Genomic DNA, 16,188 nt, shown 5'->3' on the forward strand with positions numbered 1-16,188 from the left:
GCTGCAGTGGTCCTGCAGGCCACTGCAAGGCCACTGCACGCTTCAGGGACAAGACGAACACGAGGCGGGTCTTCTGTCTCAATGAAGCAATGCATACACATGACGGGTCAGAAAAGCGTGAATGGGTGACGGATGGCCTTTCCTTTTCCTGTCATCAACGCAACCGCCGCAGGCCGTGTCACTGCACACTACAACGCCACCGGCAGGCCCGACTCAGGTTCAACGACTCGAGTCCAAGACGCCTTGTGAGGGCGCCTCTTATGAGTCGAGGCATCGACGAGGGGTTAGATCCGGTAGACAAAGGAACCGTGTTCGGCATAACAAAGAATGGATCGAAACACCACGGGACTCGGCACAGAACCCGAGCCTCTACTAGCTCTTCGGAAGGAGAATAGCAGCTCGTCAAGGCGCTGGGACCAAGACTTATCTGGACGTCTAGATTCCATCTCGCTTCGAGCTGCTTGGTCCCCGGGAGCGCTGATGTCGGGCATTGGATCGTGGACAGAACAACGCCAGTTTCATCCGATTCAGTGTTGGACCACGTTCAGGCCAGGCCGTTCATGCGCGGGAGGGCGGCCGAGCCAGGGATAGCCGATCAAGCTGATCTTCCCATCAGCCCTTTGGGCCCAAGCGAAGTCGCGGCCCCCCCCCCTCTCTACGGCGATTTGCTGTTCACGGCGTCGATCCCAAGGATCAGTTCCCGCATGGCGAACCCTTCCCGTCATGGTGGTGGTGGTAGTCGCGGTTGTAGTGGTGACGATCACGCTCGCTGGTGTGCTAGTGGCGTGGTGGCCTCTGCCCTCAGCAGTGATGACCGGCTGAGACGAGACGTTAAACCAGCAAGGCGGGCTGCAAGGGCGGGCGCCGCGCATCCATCGCACGCAACGACCAGGGGCGAGCGGGTGTGCACAAGCACACACACTGTGCACTGTGAACTGTGTGCTGGCCAGGCACACAGGCACACAGGCACAGCAGTGCATGGGAACAACAGAGTAACATGGGCGGCAGGGGTTCGAAGCGACGTGCATCAGCTGGCACTTCCCAGACCTGACAAATGGGGATTTTCAGGGCACTGCCTCCGCAAATACACCCCTAACTTCGTCAGATCGCAACTTGATAGCGGGGTGCCACGGCGTTGGATACCACGTTGACGCCCAAAGGGGAAGTGTCCTGCTCTGCACCTGGGGTTTGGTATTTGGCGGGCGAATGAGAAGCGCCGCGTCCCTGGATTGACGATAACACAAGCTCCAGAGCCTGTCGAGACGTCGCACTCCTGCTGCCGGGGCAATATATCCATTATACCCATACCCACTGCATATACCGACGGTGGCCGATAACATTGGAGGAGGCCATCGAATGACCTTCGAGGAGAGGGCAGCAGGAGGTACACGTACTCAGCACACAGGCTGCACACAGGCTGACAGGTCAAGCGGGCGCTGGAAGGGGGCCACGGGAGAACCCAGTGCCATTCAAGGTTGGGTCCAAGGTCTCATGTTGGCGTCGGAAAGCAGGGGCCGCCATCTGTACTGTGTGTGTCGTGAGCGCTGAAAATGGGTCATCCAAGATTTGGCAGGGGTCAAGAGCTCCAGAGTCAAGACTCCCTCACTCCACGATCTCATCTGAGAGGAATCACGAAGTCCCTCACCAGCGAGAGTCCATCATGCTGATGAGACACAGAGGCAGGTAGGCAGAACAGACGGACAGGCTGACTGGTGGCTGGTGGGCTGGCTGGCTGGCCCCCTTGCTTTATGACATTCGAGCGTGTCCTTGGTAATGCCATTAAAATTCATGGGCTTCCAATTTCCATAGTTGCAATATTGTGCCGACCAGGCCTGGCAGGTTGACCACATGGCCTCTCTGATTCCCTAATTTGCAATGGGCAATCGGGGTCTTTGATTAAGACAAGAACCCGGGAACGGGATTGAGAGAGAAGTGTGCCTGGGGTACCGTGTCTCCCTTGGTGTCTCGAACTGTGGGTGGGCCCTTGTCGCGAGTCGTCTGAGTGGCTGGCCGGGTGAAATTTCACAGTATACGGGCATAGTGCACAAATACGTACAGGAACAGGAACAGGAACAGGAACAGGACAGGCAAGGCAGCATGGGCCGAATCCCTCTCTCTCCTCTTGTCCCTGCTTGTGCCTGCTTGTCAGCCTTTCCGGCCCTGACAATTGCTGGTACACGCCCAGCAGGGGCCCACCCTGCTGGTCCCTTGGGCCATCCCCATCTGGTGGATCCAGTCGGTTTTGGTTGGCGTGGGGCCTGTGCACTGTTTTGCTCTCTGTGCTCTCACTCTCTCTCTCGCCTCTCTCTCTCTTGCCCTCTCCACCCCCTCCACCCACCCCAGCCAGTCCCACTCCCAGTCCCCAATCCCAGTGTGAGCCCAGTGCCCAGAGCCCAGTGCCAGCGCGGTACCAGCCATGCCATGCCTTGCTTTGCCTTGCCTTGCCGTGTGCCCTGCTTTCCCAAATCCAACCTGGAAGGTCGCCCGCCCGCCATTGCCCAGTGACCCGACCCAGTCTGCCAGTCAGACCAGTCCAGTCGCACGCGGCCGCCGCCTTCTCGCTTTGCAGTCTGTCTCTCTTCCCACCATCACCACCAACACCACCGCCGGTTTTGTCGCCCGCCTTCTTTCTTTCCCCGGCCTCATCCTCGCCTCACCCTCACCTCTGGTTCAATTCCAGTGGGAAATCTCCAGAGGTTTCCTGCTTGGTCTTGACCGTCCACTCCTTTAATCCTTTTTACCTTTTAGATTCTTTCTTAGAAAAAGCATTGCCTTAATTCCTCGCCGTCGTGCAGCAACTCAGTCGCTTCGTTTCCACAGGAACACGGGACGACCAAAAAGAACTCGAATCCCGACTCAGATCCAAACTCCAACTCCACCGATTCCAGATTCCAACACCGGGCCCTCTGACGGGACCTGTCAATCGAGATATACGACGACAGTCAGGTGACGACACATCACCGGCAGCATTACCACACCACCAAGGTACAAACAAATCATCCTGCTTCGCTTTCGGCCTTGCCAATCCTCCATCCGAGCACCTGCTTCGTTTGCCGTTTCTCTCAACGTTTTCCCGACTTGGGTTGACCGTTGCGATCAGACGAAAAGGCAGACCGGCTAACCTGTGAGTCCGGTTGCATAGTGAGGTCGGATTTCACGGGAATTCGTCCCATCTCTTGGGTCCACGAAACCCAAAACGAGTCGAAGATCGATTCAACCCAATCCAAGTTGCCCGCCGTCCCGAAGAGAAGTGCTGGGGTCGTTGCACCCGAAGGACCGAGCAACCACTTTGGTACCCCATGTCATCTCTGGTCAAGTAGTCATCAGAACTCTGGCCGCAGTGCGGCTTCTGGAGAAGATGGCCACTACCATTGTTCCTGACATGCCTCACGATGGTCGTGTTCACAACCCACGCCATCTTTCGATTCCTATTCATGGAGGCAACTTAGGCCTCAAAGATCCTCTGGACACGCCCGAGTTGTCCCCTCGCTCTCACGTTCCGCCACCAAACCCGCCCTTCGTTTTCCCGCCGAAGCCAATGTCCGCTTCAGCGCCATCATCATACTCCCGCGCCACCGGCAGGCGGCCGAGGTCTGCCGTCGAGCCAGGCCTGGCTGCATTCGCCGCCAGCGTTGCCGACGACACACGATCGCAGGGCTCATCTGCCTTACCCGCATTTTCGTTCAACCCTGGCGCGAGCCTCGCTCCAACCCAGGCTACGCTTCTACCCGCCCACGAGTTCCTGACGGCGCCGTCCCCTCAGCAGTCACCGCGTCCCTCTCCCGCTAGAGGGACTCACAGGCGTGGAGGAAGTGAGTTTGTTGGCGGCGAATACCGATCCGGAAACGCGAGAATGGAAGTCTTAAGCTCGAGTCCAACAAAATCAGAGAGTGGGATGGCCTCGCCTCAACTCCGACCAGTCGAGCCAAACCGGCGAGGACCTGCTCATCGTCACGCCCATCGTCGGTCTGCGGCCATGTCTAGTCATGATCTCAGCAGCATAACCGGATTGAATCTTCCCAAGAGCTCGAGTGAAGCCTCTCGGGGAAGCAGCGCTCCATCGAGCCCATCTGGACCAGAGCTTAACAAACACTTTTCGTTCCCCATCTTACGCCCTGACGATAGCACATTAAACGCAGAAGACACAGTTGGTGCCAACAGGCCACAAAGTGCAGGAGTGGACCCAACTCAAGTCTTCCCAAGACTAGCCGCCGCGCCGACTCAGAGAAAGTCGTTCAGCAGAGCCAGAGTAGGCTTTTCGGATACGCTCGAGTTCATACCGCGTCCACTTTCTCTAGTCTCCAGCGACACCTCAAGTACCGTAACAGTTCGGCCTGGCCATTCCCTCTCAGGTAGCATCTCTTCAGTTCTATCTGCATCGAACACGCCTATTTTGGAGAAGGATGAAACTCTGGCACCTCTCGAGGCTACGCCATCACAAGCCGCCGATTCCGAGTCCAGGCCGAGTACTGCCGGTGCGGTGCTCGAGAGCGCACCAACGTCTCCCCAAGAAGAAGGCGCGTCCCTTACTGGTCCGAAGAGACGAGGCTCGCTACCCCTACTTGCTGGAGTTGCCCTCCCCTCCCCCGACACCACTGGTTCTCCCGATCCTAGTCCAACAAAAATTCCAAAGAGATGGTCGTTCTTCGGACTTGACCAGTTCTCTGGATCCCATTCACCGTCAAAATCTCGGCCTGCCAGTCTGAACTCCTGCGAGGTCTCAAAGACAGATCTGTCTTTCTCGGTACCTGGAAGTGAGGAAACGGTGACTACAGAATGTGCGGTGCTAAGAACGGGCAAGAAGTCGGGCAAGAAACAGAAAAAGGTCAAGACTTGGGCAGGCTCTATACTAACAAAGAGGCCGAAAGGTCGCCGAAGCAAGAGCAAAAAGGCCAGTCGCCGGGGTCCAACACCTCCCCCAAGCCGTCCAGGCTACGAGGATGAGGAAGACACAGCGTCAGATTCTGCGGACACCAAGAGCGAGCCATCTATGCCCACGGTAATGATAGAAGAGCTGGACCAGGACCAGGAAGGTGCTGAGGCCTGGAAGCCACCCAGACCTGTCACCGAGGAAGACACCTCTTACCCTGTGATCGATCTTGATGCGGCGCTGGGGCCTTTTAACACTCCTTTGCCGCGCAATCCGGAATGGGAAGCCGCCCAGAAAGCTGGTGGGCTCGTGAAGCGGCAGCTTCACAGTGCTGCCGGGCTGAGTAGGTTCACTGGACCCGGAATGCACTACGCTCACCACCAGCGAGCCCAAAGCTCTCCCGAGATGCCTCCATTCGAGTTCCGCCGCGGAATCCACAGGTTCGGCAGCAGTTCCACAATGGCGGATGTCTTTGAGGAAGAGGAGGAATATTACGAGGACTCGGACAATTCAGGCTCATCAACCCCTCAACCCGAGTCAACTGGCCCCAAGGACAGCGAGAGCTCGAGTGTTAGTGGCTTCTTCTCAGCACGCAGCTCGGCGGAGAGACTGAGAGCAGATGGACGAAGCTCTGACGTATCACTTGGAGCGAAGCGAAAGGCCAGCGATCCCGATGATGGCAAGTCTCAGCGCACAGCAAGCATGAAGTCAAGAAACTCGTTGAGTTCTTTGCAAGAGCAGGTCATCGAGGAAGAGCCCCCAGCTATTCCAACGCAGTTCAGGACCGTGGAGTTTGGGCGCCCAGCGCAGAGGATAGTTCCGGACTCGCCCATGTCTTCGCCAGTCAGCCCGAGAGCGCCGATGGACGGTAGCTCTTCTTCACACACGACTTCATCCTCCCTGGCGCCAGTCAGTCCTTACTCGTCCGTCACTCAGTCATCTTCCTTCCCATCACCACGATCGCCCGTTTCATACGACGCGAACATAATCTCCACCGCACCATCGTCAGTGACCGACGATAGCTTCCAGTCACTGCTCATGGGAGAGCCCGGCCCTGAAGTTCGAAAGTCCATGGATGTCCCCTCTCTTTCCAGCAGCCACTCCAACCAGCCAAGAGAAAACCTTTTCGCTCAACAAGCTGCCTACATGAACCGCCCTCCAGCGCCTGGCGAGCGTCCAGCGTCTTTCAGTGCGATGGCATTCGGCGGCCGACGAGGCAGCCTGGCGAGCCTGGGGCGTCTTATCAGCAGTTCTCACGGCGAGCGCAGCAAACTAGCAACGGAAGTCTTCACTGGCGATTCCGAGAAAAAGCTCAAGGGCAGCAAATCCAGGCGGTTCAGCAAGATGATGCAGTTTTGGAGGCCGAAAGAAAACGCACAGGCATGACTCCATGGCGAGTACTTTTTAAAAGGGCCTCTTTCGACGGCCTAACCTCCAGATTCAGAATCGAAGGAGCATCCCAAGCTCCAGCATTTATGAAATGGGTGACGAATTTCCTAGAGGACTTTGGGGCTTTCATATTGGCATTCTCGCAAGCGGCATGGAAACCTTTCTCTCGCATGGACCTGTATGATAGGCGGTTTACAATGGGGGATGGATGAGCTTCAGTCCAGAGCTCACATGACGGATGAACAACTCAGTACATCTCCTACAACACCCGAGGCACGAATTAAACTCGGACATCCGCGTGTTTTACAAAATTATGAACTCGGCGTTTGCAACGATGCGTGCGCCAGAAGGCTGCATATCAGCCGACACAACTTTACATTTTGTCTTTTCCGGCCCCGCCGAAGCAGTCTTGTGGAAGACGGGGGGAGAAATATGGTCATGTTTGATGGTCACAACGATCTGAGGAAGACGGGGATGCGATCGACCGTTCACAACTTTCGATTCTACAAAAGGACAGATATCCTTCACAGGAGGTGGGCGTCGAGGCGGCCGCCTCACAGCAAATGGAACAAATCCAAAAAAGGGGAGAAGGCATCAATGTTGTCTTTTTTTTTATTTGCTTGCCTGCTCAGCGCGGCACCTAGGACCAACCCAACCTCTTTCACCCCTTAGAATATTGACGATGGAATTCGAAGGAGGGTAGGAAGAGAGGACACATCGGATACGCAAATTACGTAGACATAATAATGACGATCCAAAGTACATAGTCTAGTGTGGTACCGTGAATGATCTACGGAAATAGACTCGTGTCCACACAGTGAATTGGGCAAAAGCCAGGTCGGGATCCGTGAGTAGCTGTCGCTCAATCTCGGGCAATCTCTGTGTGATGGGGCAAGGCCGCGGTGGAACCTGGGGGAGAGAGGGCCCTTGGTCCCAGCCCACAGTGCCTCGGCCGAAGCTCGACCCCTGCCGCCCCCCTCCATCTCGTACCTACAGCAGGTCCGTAGCTCAATTACCTCCTAGAGGTCGGCAGTGGGGCTTGCAACCGCGCGCACCTGTGGACCGACCTGCAATTCGGAGCCTCAATTCCAGCACGGAGAACGCATCGACCCCCCTTCGCTCCGGATACGACCGCGAAGCTCTGTCTAGGAAATCTCAAACCGGCTGCCGTATTCAGCTCGGGTAATCTCGTCCCAACGGCTGGGCAAGCGTGCCCCCCCAACGACGCACCAATGTCCGCCGCATCGGCCTCGTCCTCGCGCTCCGCCACACGGCGCCTGATCAAGGAGCTCGACACCTGGCGCGCCGAGTCGCGGGATGAGAAGGGCATCGAGCGCCTCGGCCCCGTGAGCGAGGACGACCTGCTGTTGTGGGAGGCCGTGTTCAACGGCCACGGCATCAGCGGGGGCTACGAAGGTAAATCAATCCGTCCACTCACTCAGCGGCACCGAACCCCATCCCACCCACCATTTTGCTCGCCCACCACACACACCCAAGAAAGACGAGACTGACGAGTGGTGCCTCGACGGCGCCGCCGCATCGTGCAGAAGGCCGCTGGCTCCTCTCCATCCAGATCCCGACCAACTACCCGCTGTCGCCGCCGCAGGTGCGCTTCGTCACGCCGATCGTGCACCCCAACATCTCGCTTGAGACGGGCGAGATCTGCCTGGACCTGCTCAAGGACGCGTGGACGCCCGCGTACAGCGTGCTCGAGACGGTGCGCGCCATCCGCGACGGCCTGCTGCCCTACCCCGAGGTCGACTCCCCGCTCAACGTCGACTGCGCCGCCCTGCTCAGGGGCGGCGACGCCGTCGGCACGCGGCGGCTGGTGGAGCTGTGGTGCTCCGGGGAGGGTAGGTACGAGGGGGCCTGAGTTTGATTCAGGGTACATACGGCACGTGGTCTTGATATGGAGCGGGATGTCTCTAGGAAGTCGGCATAATGAATGGCTGGGAAGTACGGAGTTTGGGAGTCTTGTCTTTTCGTGAAAGGCAAAGGGATTGCTCAAATTGCTACCGTATATATGATTACACGCCCACGGGACCAACGTGACAGGTGCACTGTTACCTCGCCCATGGCATTTCAACTGGAACAAGACGATGGGTAATAGCCGTCAGCGACGTTTTTGGTGTGAATCATGTGCATTGCAAGCCTCGACAGCACGAAGAGCACGAATATTGGCTCCTGTAGTTGCCATGTCGATCGGGCTACGATCTCCCAAAGGCTTCGCATGTGTAGTCGAACCACACGCGCGGATGACCGAGTGTTCGAACTGTCCCTCTTTTCTGCTATGACCTCGTAAATAGCCAGCCACTTCTCTGGGCATCCCCCGAACTTATTGCACAAGACGACCTTCCGTTCGTTGCGTATCACTGTTTACCAGATGCTGGATAAGGAATACATTAGAATGCCAAAACCGGCACCTTTCGTCCAGTGTTCCACCCTTTCGCCGTGATGCTGAATTCGCGGCCCGATATCTATTTGTCGACCTGAACTCGTCCTGAACTCGTCCCGATGATGGCTCAAGACTGCTCGTGCGACTGCTTCGAGCACCAGACTTGTAAGTCTGTATTCTGACGATCCGACACCGACTGGGGCATTGACGGTTTGTTTTGATGATTATAATGATAATGGTTTGGAGTTGGCCTCAGTGAGATGGCATCACTCATTGTAGTGGTAGACCTGTGCAGAGAGGTTGATGTTAGTAGTTGTGCCATATTGAGACGCTGTTAAAACCCATTGCTCACCTTGTAATTTGGAAGACCGGTAGACTTCCAGCCCAGCCGTGCTGCCATCTTCGCAAAGCCCTCTGTTTCAATGAGATGGTAGAATGGGAAGGGAGGGAACATGGCCCCGTCACGATGTACATCTGCCTTGACCAGCACTGCCGTGCCTCCGACGCCATCCAGCTCGACCTCAAGGTGTAGATCTTCCCGTTCGTCGTACATGTAGGCCATAAGCGCTCGGAACGTTGGCATCTCGGCATAGCCTTCCAGCAGGATATCGTCCTTGCCCATCTTGGCTGCCATCTCCTGGGCCGTAGGGCTGTCCTTCCAATTGTTGAAGTCATATGCACGTTCAGCCATCTCCTTCTTTGACTCGTCATAATACCTCTGAAAGCAGTTCGGAACGATGATTGGCTTGTTGTGAGCAGCCAGGTCCTGTATCATGTCGGGCGGGGACTCGACGATATCAGCATCCAGCCACAGGACCCAAGACACCGATGGTCCCAATGATGTAAAGAGCAGCGAGTTGCGCGCCTTGGCCATGGATGCGCGCCGCGGTTTCTGGTTCTGCATCTTGTGCCTTTCACTCTCGTCTTGCGAGGACAGTGGCGGGTCAAAATCCTGCCTGAGGATGATGATGCTTTTAAAGCGGTCCTTCTCGGGACCGGACTTCTGTGTCTTGGCTATTTGCGCCTGTAGCAACGACGTCGCCTCGTTTCCTTCTTTATTCTTGGGGAGTATAAAACCCAGCGTTATGAGTTGGTGTGGGTATGTGAGTCTCAGCAGATTGTCCCAGTACTCTTGGTAGAAGCGAGCCATCGGGGTCAGGATGAGGACGTTCTCATTGTTCTCGATTGGGTTCGCAGAGATTGTAACATTGTTCAGGTTGTAATGTACGACGGGTGGCGGCGCAGACCTGCCATTCTTGTCGGCGATAGGTTTTCGGAATGGTGAGGTCGGCGGAGACAGAGGGTGGCTGGCAACGGTCGGCTTCTTGACGTTAGCAAGGGAGACGCCGCTGCTGCTGCCGCCGCCGGAACCTGAGGGAGCGGCGAGGAAGTAAAGAATGAAGATGCACAAGACAGTGCCTATGGCGACAGTTATGGGGTTCGCCTTCTTGAGACGAACCGGCCCCATGGCACGCGCCATGAGTACGACTGTGTTGTCTCACAAGCCAGGTATTCGAAAGAGTGGCATAGACTGAGGCTGAGAACAAGAGAAGAGGCGGTCTCTTCTGTATCTGCCAGCTGGCGTGTGCCGTCCCTTACTCCATCAACGCTTTTCGAAAGCCGAGTCGGTTGGAGAGAGAGCCAGGTAGAATGCGGTTCTGGTGGAGTCAAGATCGAATCAAGACGGGTCAAGTCGAATCGAGTCGAGTACAGTCGAGTTGAATTGAGGCCGGGGCTGGACTGCTCGAGGCGAAGCCGAAGCTGCTGCCAGACACCAGGCGTGTCTCGTGTCTCGTTTCTCGCTTGCCCGATGTGGCCAGGTCGTGCTCAGCTCAGTGTACGGCCAGGCGAAAGTGATGACTGTCGCAATGCTGATGGCAGATGGGACGTAAGGAAATACGAAAAGGACAGCGGTCAACTGGGATGGTAGATGGAACGGGCTAGACTGGCGATGCGATTGGACGTGTGTATCAAATACGGTATAACACCTCGAGGTGCACCGAAAGCCAAAGCCAAAGGTCCAAGATCCAAGGTCCAATCCGTCCGGCAGGGAGCAGCAGAGTCCAGGCAGGCCCAGTAAATAGAGTGAGGTAAGGTGTCAAACAGGGGACGGCAGGGGGGCAGCTCGAGCCGACTAAGCACCTGCGCCTGCAGGTGAATCTGCCATCTGTCGTCGGCCCTGCCCAGGTGCTCAGGGGTCCACTGGCTGGGCTCCACAGACCCTTGGCCGGCCCAAACACCTCAGGGGTGCGGTGTATCTGGTTTACAGCACTTGAATATGCTTTCCTGGACGACCATGACTTGCTGGCCCCTCTGTCAACAGCAGCTCACCTCACCAAGGCTTGAACGGGGTCATTTCCCGCCTACCTAGGTACTATTCAAGGTCTTCTAGGAGTCAACATGGCGCTCTTCCGTAAGTGCAGCTTTGTAAAAGCATGTCAGATTAAGAAAAAAATGAATGAGTGCTGACCATAGCCTCGCAGGCCACCTTGACTACGCTGTCTTCTCATTGTGCCTCATCCCGCTGGTGATACTCATCCACCTGTGTGTAGCACCATACACAAAAGTGGAGGAGTCATTCAACATACAAGCAACACACGATGTCTTGGTCTACGGCACCCCTCTCTCAAACGTCTACCAGAAACTGTCTACCAGTTACGACCACTTCGCCTTCCCCGGAGCTGTGCCCAGGACTTTCATAGGCCCCGTCCTGCTCGCAGGTGTTGCTAGGCCATTTGCAGCACTGTTTGGCGACCGGTACAACCAGCTCTTGGTTCGTGCACTCCTTGGATGGTTCAATGCCTATTCCCTTCTGTTCTTCAGGAGACAGCTCCACAATGCTTGTGGCCCTGCCGTGGCTAGGTGGTATGTAGTGCTGCAGGTCACCCAGTTCCATGTCATGTTCTACGCCTCCAGGACATTGCCAAATATGTTTGCATTCGGACTGAGTAAGCCGCCAAACCCTTCGAAAACTTGCACCACCCTCACTGCTGATGATTCTTAACCTATAGCCACTTGTGCTTTCGGCCTCCTACTCCCGCCCAAGAATCCTGTCAAGACCAATGCCAGGATTCGCATGGCACTGGCCCTGTTTGTCTTTGCAGCCGTTGTCTTCCGCTCAGAGATTGCACTTCTGCTGGGCACAAATGCTCTATGGCTGCTTATCATCCCTCAAATCTCTCTTCAGAGGCTGGTGCCCCCGTTCCTAGTGTCCTTTGTTGCCGCCTTGGTCATCTCCGTCCCCGTTGATTCCTACTTCTGGCAGAAACCAATCTGGCCGGAGCTGTGGGGCTTCTACTATAATGTCGTTCAAGGCTCCTCCTCTAACTGGGGCACCTCTCCGTGGCACTGGTACTTCACATCGGCCTTGCCCAAGATGATATCACCTCCACTGGGACTCTTCTTCGCTTGGTGCTCGCTCTCGTCCCCAGCCTACGGACGCATAGCCCAACGCCTGATCATCCCGAACTTGCTGTTTGTGGCCATCTACTCTCTTCAGCCGCACAAGGAGGCCCGCTTCATTTTTTACATCGTGCCACCATTGACGGCCGCTGCCGCCCTCGGAGCCTCGACTCTGGTGAATCAGATCCCCGCCAGAATGGCAGCCGACGAGACTGGTCGGCGCGCGATCAGAAACATCATTTTCTTTATTATATCAGGCTCCATCCTTCTCACCTGCATCAGCAGCGCTGTCATGCTTGTTGCCTCGAGCTTGAACTACCCTGGCGGCGAAGCCCTCGCTGCCCTACACGGGATGATAGAGCAAGACGAGAGTACAGTATCCACCTCTGTTGTGACGGTCCACGCGGACGTATTGAGCTGCATGACGGGAGTCACCCTGTTTGGTGTCGCTGAGGGCAATGGTCTCCCTCAGCATCACCGGCTGGCCACCGACCCTGGCCTCGTTCTCAGTGGCCATGACAAAAAGCCGTCAGTGTCGCTAGTATTAGACAAGACAGAAGATGAAGACATCCTGTCCGACCCCAGCTTCTGGACCAAGTTTGACTACCTCCTCATGGAAGACGAGAAAGCCGTCAAGGGCGGTAGCTGGGACACAGTCGCTGTCGTCGAGGGGTTCTCTGGGCCTGAGATCCTGCGTCCGGGCTTTTCGCACGTGGAAGAGGAGCCCAAGGGCGTCAGAAGAGTCGGCATGGGGGCTCACGTTGATGCCTTGCGACAAAGGATTACGAAGTTGACAGGCGGATGGTGGGTAGGTCCCAAGACGGTGCCCAAGATCCGTATTATGAGGCGGGTTAAAGACAAGTCTGATAAGGTCACGAAGGAGGCCATCTCATGAACTCAGGCATACTGTCTCCTCATGCATATATGTTTTCAGTATCGAAGGCATTCCCTGATTACAATACGAATCTGCCTAAAGTGTTCAGCAATGCACCGTAAGCAGATCGGAAACTTATACCTCGTCCATTCCCATAGCAGATGGAGAGATAGACCATTTTACTTAAAATCGATCAATTTTCTAATATGATACATTTGACGCAAAATGATCAAGGATGCTATATAGAGATATTGTCAAAAAGCGCAATCCGACTCTTCACCCACAAGCCATTCTACACTGAGGTATTAGCTCCGTCCGCAGTCGTTTTCACCAGAACCGTCATATTGTCTACGAACACCGTCAGCGTAGTGTCCTTAATCCTCAAACTTTCAGCTAAAACACACAGGGCACTGATCGAGCGATGTCGCACCACCAAGAAGACCTTGCTGAGAGCTCTTGCCTGTGAGAATGTAAAGATGCTATCTTCATAACACTTGGAACTAGTATGTACGTTATACTAGACGGCTGCACAAACTAGGTGGAATTTCTAGAGACGACGTGTGCACGTTGGACCGAATTAATTGCTGTACATTTTCTCTAAGTGCATTAAGCATCTCGGCTTATTCCACTACCACACGGTCGCCCACCCTCACAGTCGGATACTGCGACTCCCTCGTCGAAGCTGCCGTCGCCTGACCTTGCTGCGGTACATGACACATATGCGTCCCGAAGAAGACCTTGCCATCGAATCTCCTCGTCTTCGACAGCGTAACGAAAGGCTCCTGACTCTTTTCCGCTGTATCCTGGTTGATGCAAACCATGTGGCAGCGGCGGCAGGAGCCGAGCATCTTGAAGTCCTGCTGTCCGATTCGGGCTTTGCTCCAGTTGTCTTCCGCGTAAGCAAGTTCAGGGCTATTCTCTATGTTGCTGGGGGAGTCAAACATGATGTTTGCTCTAAATACCGTGGACGGAATTTCTTTGCCTCCATTCTCGACAATGCTTTTGTTGAGAGCTCGCAAGCTGGCCGTATTGATGGCTAATATTGGCGACTCATTTGACAGTAAGATCTTCCGCCGTTTGTGTTCTTCAACATCAGACTCCGGGGGCGAGGGCGGTGTGATGGTCGGCACAGCTGGTAAAGCGAGCCTTTCATAGCTGCTGTCTCTGCCGCTGTAATTCTTCTGATGTTTTTGCAGATGAGCCTTGGAGTGCCTGGCGCTCTTATTGGACTCCTGCCCACCGGGTGGAAAGCGCGCCAGCATACAAGGGACATCTAGCACCATAGTGAAGAACTCATTGATCTCGTCCAAGATATATGTCTGGGCGATGATCTCTTCGCCGCATACGCGCGATGATAATGGTCGATGCGATATTGTTGATGATAATGATGATGCATGAAACAAAGCCGGATTGGAGCTTAGAGGCACACATACTGTTTTGGACTGACTCGGATGCGAGAGCCTTCCAGTGTATGTTATATGTAGTTGCCCGGCCTCGAAATCAAGGGACGGCTTGATGAGCGCCATCCTGGGGTAACGTTTTTGACTCAATGCTTGGCCAGAGCCTCTGTGAAGCAGACACCACTCACGATCCCAGGCCAGGCCCTCGGGTCGTACTTCCCAATCTGTGTCCCGCGGGATGGTGAACCCGCCGCAGCTTTTGATGGGGTAGACCGTGATGTCAGCAACGACTAAATCGGGTTGCAATTCCGTTTCTGAAGGTGAACCATTGGACCCCTCATTGGGCAAATTCTGCTCGCAGAAGAACTCTGCGATGAATGCCACGAACGCATCGACATCAGCAATGCTACTCATCGCACCAAGACTGGCCCTGATCACACCGCTTGGTTTACCCGCAATGATATCATTCTCCGACCCGCAGCGGAAGCCGGCAGAGAAATTCCTTCTGATCTCCCATGGCTCGAGATCCAGAGCAGAAGCTATACCTCCAGGGTTGCATACTCCTCCGGTTCGAATGTGGAAACTTTTCAGGCTTGCCAGCTTCTCGACCTCGGCGAGGCTGACCCAGGCCCCGGCCTGATTGCGTATATTGAATGCTATGGTAGGGCCTGTCGAAGCATCCGTGATCGAGGCATGATCTGGTGAGTAAATATGACATACCTGCGTACCGTTGCGGTGTCGCAGTTGTTGTAAACCTTCGCGCAGACGCCGTGTCAAGCACGACACATGGGATGCCACATCACTCATCGAACCAAATAAACCCCTGTGGACGCGCATCGCTATATCCAGTGCGATGATACTGTGAATAGGTAGGGTACCGTCTTCGAGACGTTCGTGAAGTCGGTGAGTCTTGGGAGCATGCCATTGCTCCTTGTTAGTGACGACTGTTTCAACAGTGCCTCCACCAAAGTACCTTTTGAAATCGAAGGTGGAAAATGCCTGGCGTCTCACAATCAAGGCCCCCAGGTCAGGAAATCCAAATATTTTTGAGAAGCTAAGCACTGTGAAGTCTGGAGCCATATCCGAGTTGCCGAGATCCAGGGGCGCGGTTGGTGCAAGAGCAGCAGCATCCAGAATGGTCAAGCAAGAAGAGCCGAAGGGCCAGTCAAGGCTCCTGAGGCGTCGCGACCAATCCATTGGATATCTCCGACCATCCATATTCGACTGCGCAGCATACGCAAGGACTGTGGTAGCTGCACTCTCAGCCTCAGGTTGGAAGGGCGATTGGCCTGCCAGCCATTCCTCAACCGCGGCATCGCCCAGACAAGCGCTAGCGCGAGCCTCTTCACGTACACCGACCAGACTTGTGTGAGACGACTGGTGGTAGGCATAGTCGAAACCCCCAGGGACAGCTCTCAAGGCTTCAGCGACCAACTTGATGCCAGCGGTGGCATTCGCCACAAAAACGAGATCGAAGTCGGCCGGGTCAGCATTGACAAACTGTAGGGCCCGTAGCCGAGTGTCTTCGATGCGGGCAGTGGACAATTGAGAAGAAGGCGATGCCGAGTGCGGATTCCCAAGCAGACTGCTTGTCATCTCACTGGCAAACCTGTCCACCAGGGACTTGGGATATAAGGTCGTGCCTGCATGGTCGAGGTAGATGGAACCTAGACGGCGATCAGCCTGTCATACTCGGATCTCGGGGAACCATATAATCTCTCGCAAAACATACCATTGAGCATTGGATACTCCGTCTCCCTCAGCCTCTCGACCGCGGAATTATAACCTGATGATAGTTCTGATCCCCGGGACGCATCCATCCTGGCGACTGCGCCCCTGCATTTGCTCCCCTACTCGT

At 55.3% G+C, this 16,188-nt stretch overlaps 5 protein-coding genes across 5 annotated transcripts; 3 read left to right on the forward strand and 2 right to left on the reverse strand.

The window, feature by feature from the left end:
* Positions 1-3,358: 3,358 nt before the first annotated feature.
* On the forward strand, positions 3,359-6,256 carry J7T55_008437 (cell wall proline rich protein; the record flags this gene model as incomplete). The annotated part of the gene is made up of 1 exon (XM_053138755.1): positions 3,359-6,256. The coding sequence occupies one exon, from the start codon at positions 3,359-3,361 to the stop codon at positions 6,254-6,256; it is 2,898 nt and encodes a 965-aa protein (XP_052997713.1).
* A 1,235-nt stretch (positions 6,257-7,491) lies between these two features.
* On the forward strand, positions 7,492-8,132 carry J7T55_008438 (ubiquitin-conjugating enzyme; the record flags this gene model as incomplete). The annotated part of the gene is made up of 2 exons (XM_053138756.1): positions 7,492-7,675; positions 7,807-8,132. 2 exons carry the CDS (start codon positions 7,492-7,494, stop codon positions 8,130-8,132), a joined length of 510 nt encoding a protein of 169 aa, XP_052997714.1.
* A 788-nt stretch (positions 8,133-8,920) lies between these two features.
* On the reverse strand, positions 8,921-10,134 carry J7T55_008439 (mannan polymerase complexes mnn9 subunit; the record flags this gene model as incomplete). The annotated part of the gene is made up of 2 exons (XM_053138757.1): positions 8,921-8,941; positions 9,007-10,134. The coding sequence occupies 2 exons, from the start codon at positions 10,132-10,134 to the stop codon at positions 8,921-8,923; spliced, it is 1,149 nt and encodes a 382-aa protein (XP_052997715.1).
* Positions 10,135-11,054: 920 nt separating this feature from the next.
* Positions 11,055-12,951, forward strand: J7T55_008440 (lpha-mannosyltransferase subunit; the record flags this gene model as incomplete). The annotated part of the gene is made up of 3 exons (XM_053138758.1): positions 11,055-11,067; positions 11,138-11,602; positions 11,666-12,951. 3 exons carry the CDS (start codon positions 11,055-11,057, stop codon positions 12,949-12,951), a joined length of 1,764 nt encoding a protein of 587 aa, XP_052997716.1.
* Positions 12,952-13,550: 599 nt separating this feature from the next.
* On the reverse strand, positions 13,551-16,150 carry J7T55_008441 (MOSC N-terminal beta barrel domain-containing protein; the record flags this gene model as incomplete). Its single annotated transcript, XM_053138759.1, has 4 exons — positions 13,551-14,263; positions 14,519-14,966; positions 15,051-15,997; positions 16,063-16,150. The coding sequence occupies 4 exons, from the start codon at positions 16,148-16,150 to the stop codon at positions 13,551-13,553; spliced, it is 2,196 nt and encodes a 731-aa protein (XP_052997717.1).
* Positions 16,151-16,188: the final 38 nt, after the last annotated feature.

The sequence above is a fragment of the Diaporthe amygdali genome, assembly GCF_026229845.1.
Source record: "Diaporthe amygdali strain CAA958 chromosome Unknown NODE_4_length_2575358_cov_65_588622, whole genome shotgun sequence".
Taxonomy (NCBI): Eukaryota; Fungi; Ascomycota; class Sordariomycetes; order Diaporthales; family Diaporthaceae; genus Diaporthe; species Diaporthe amygdali.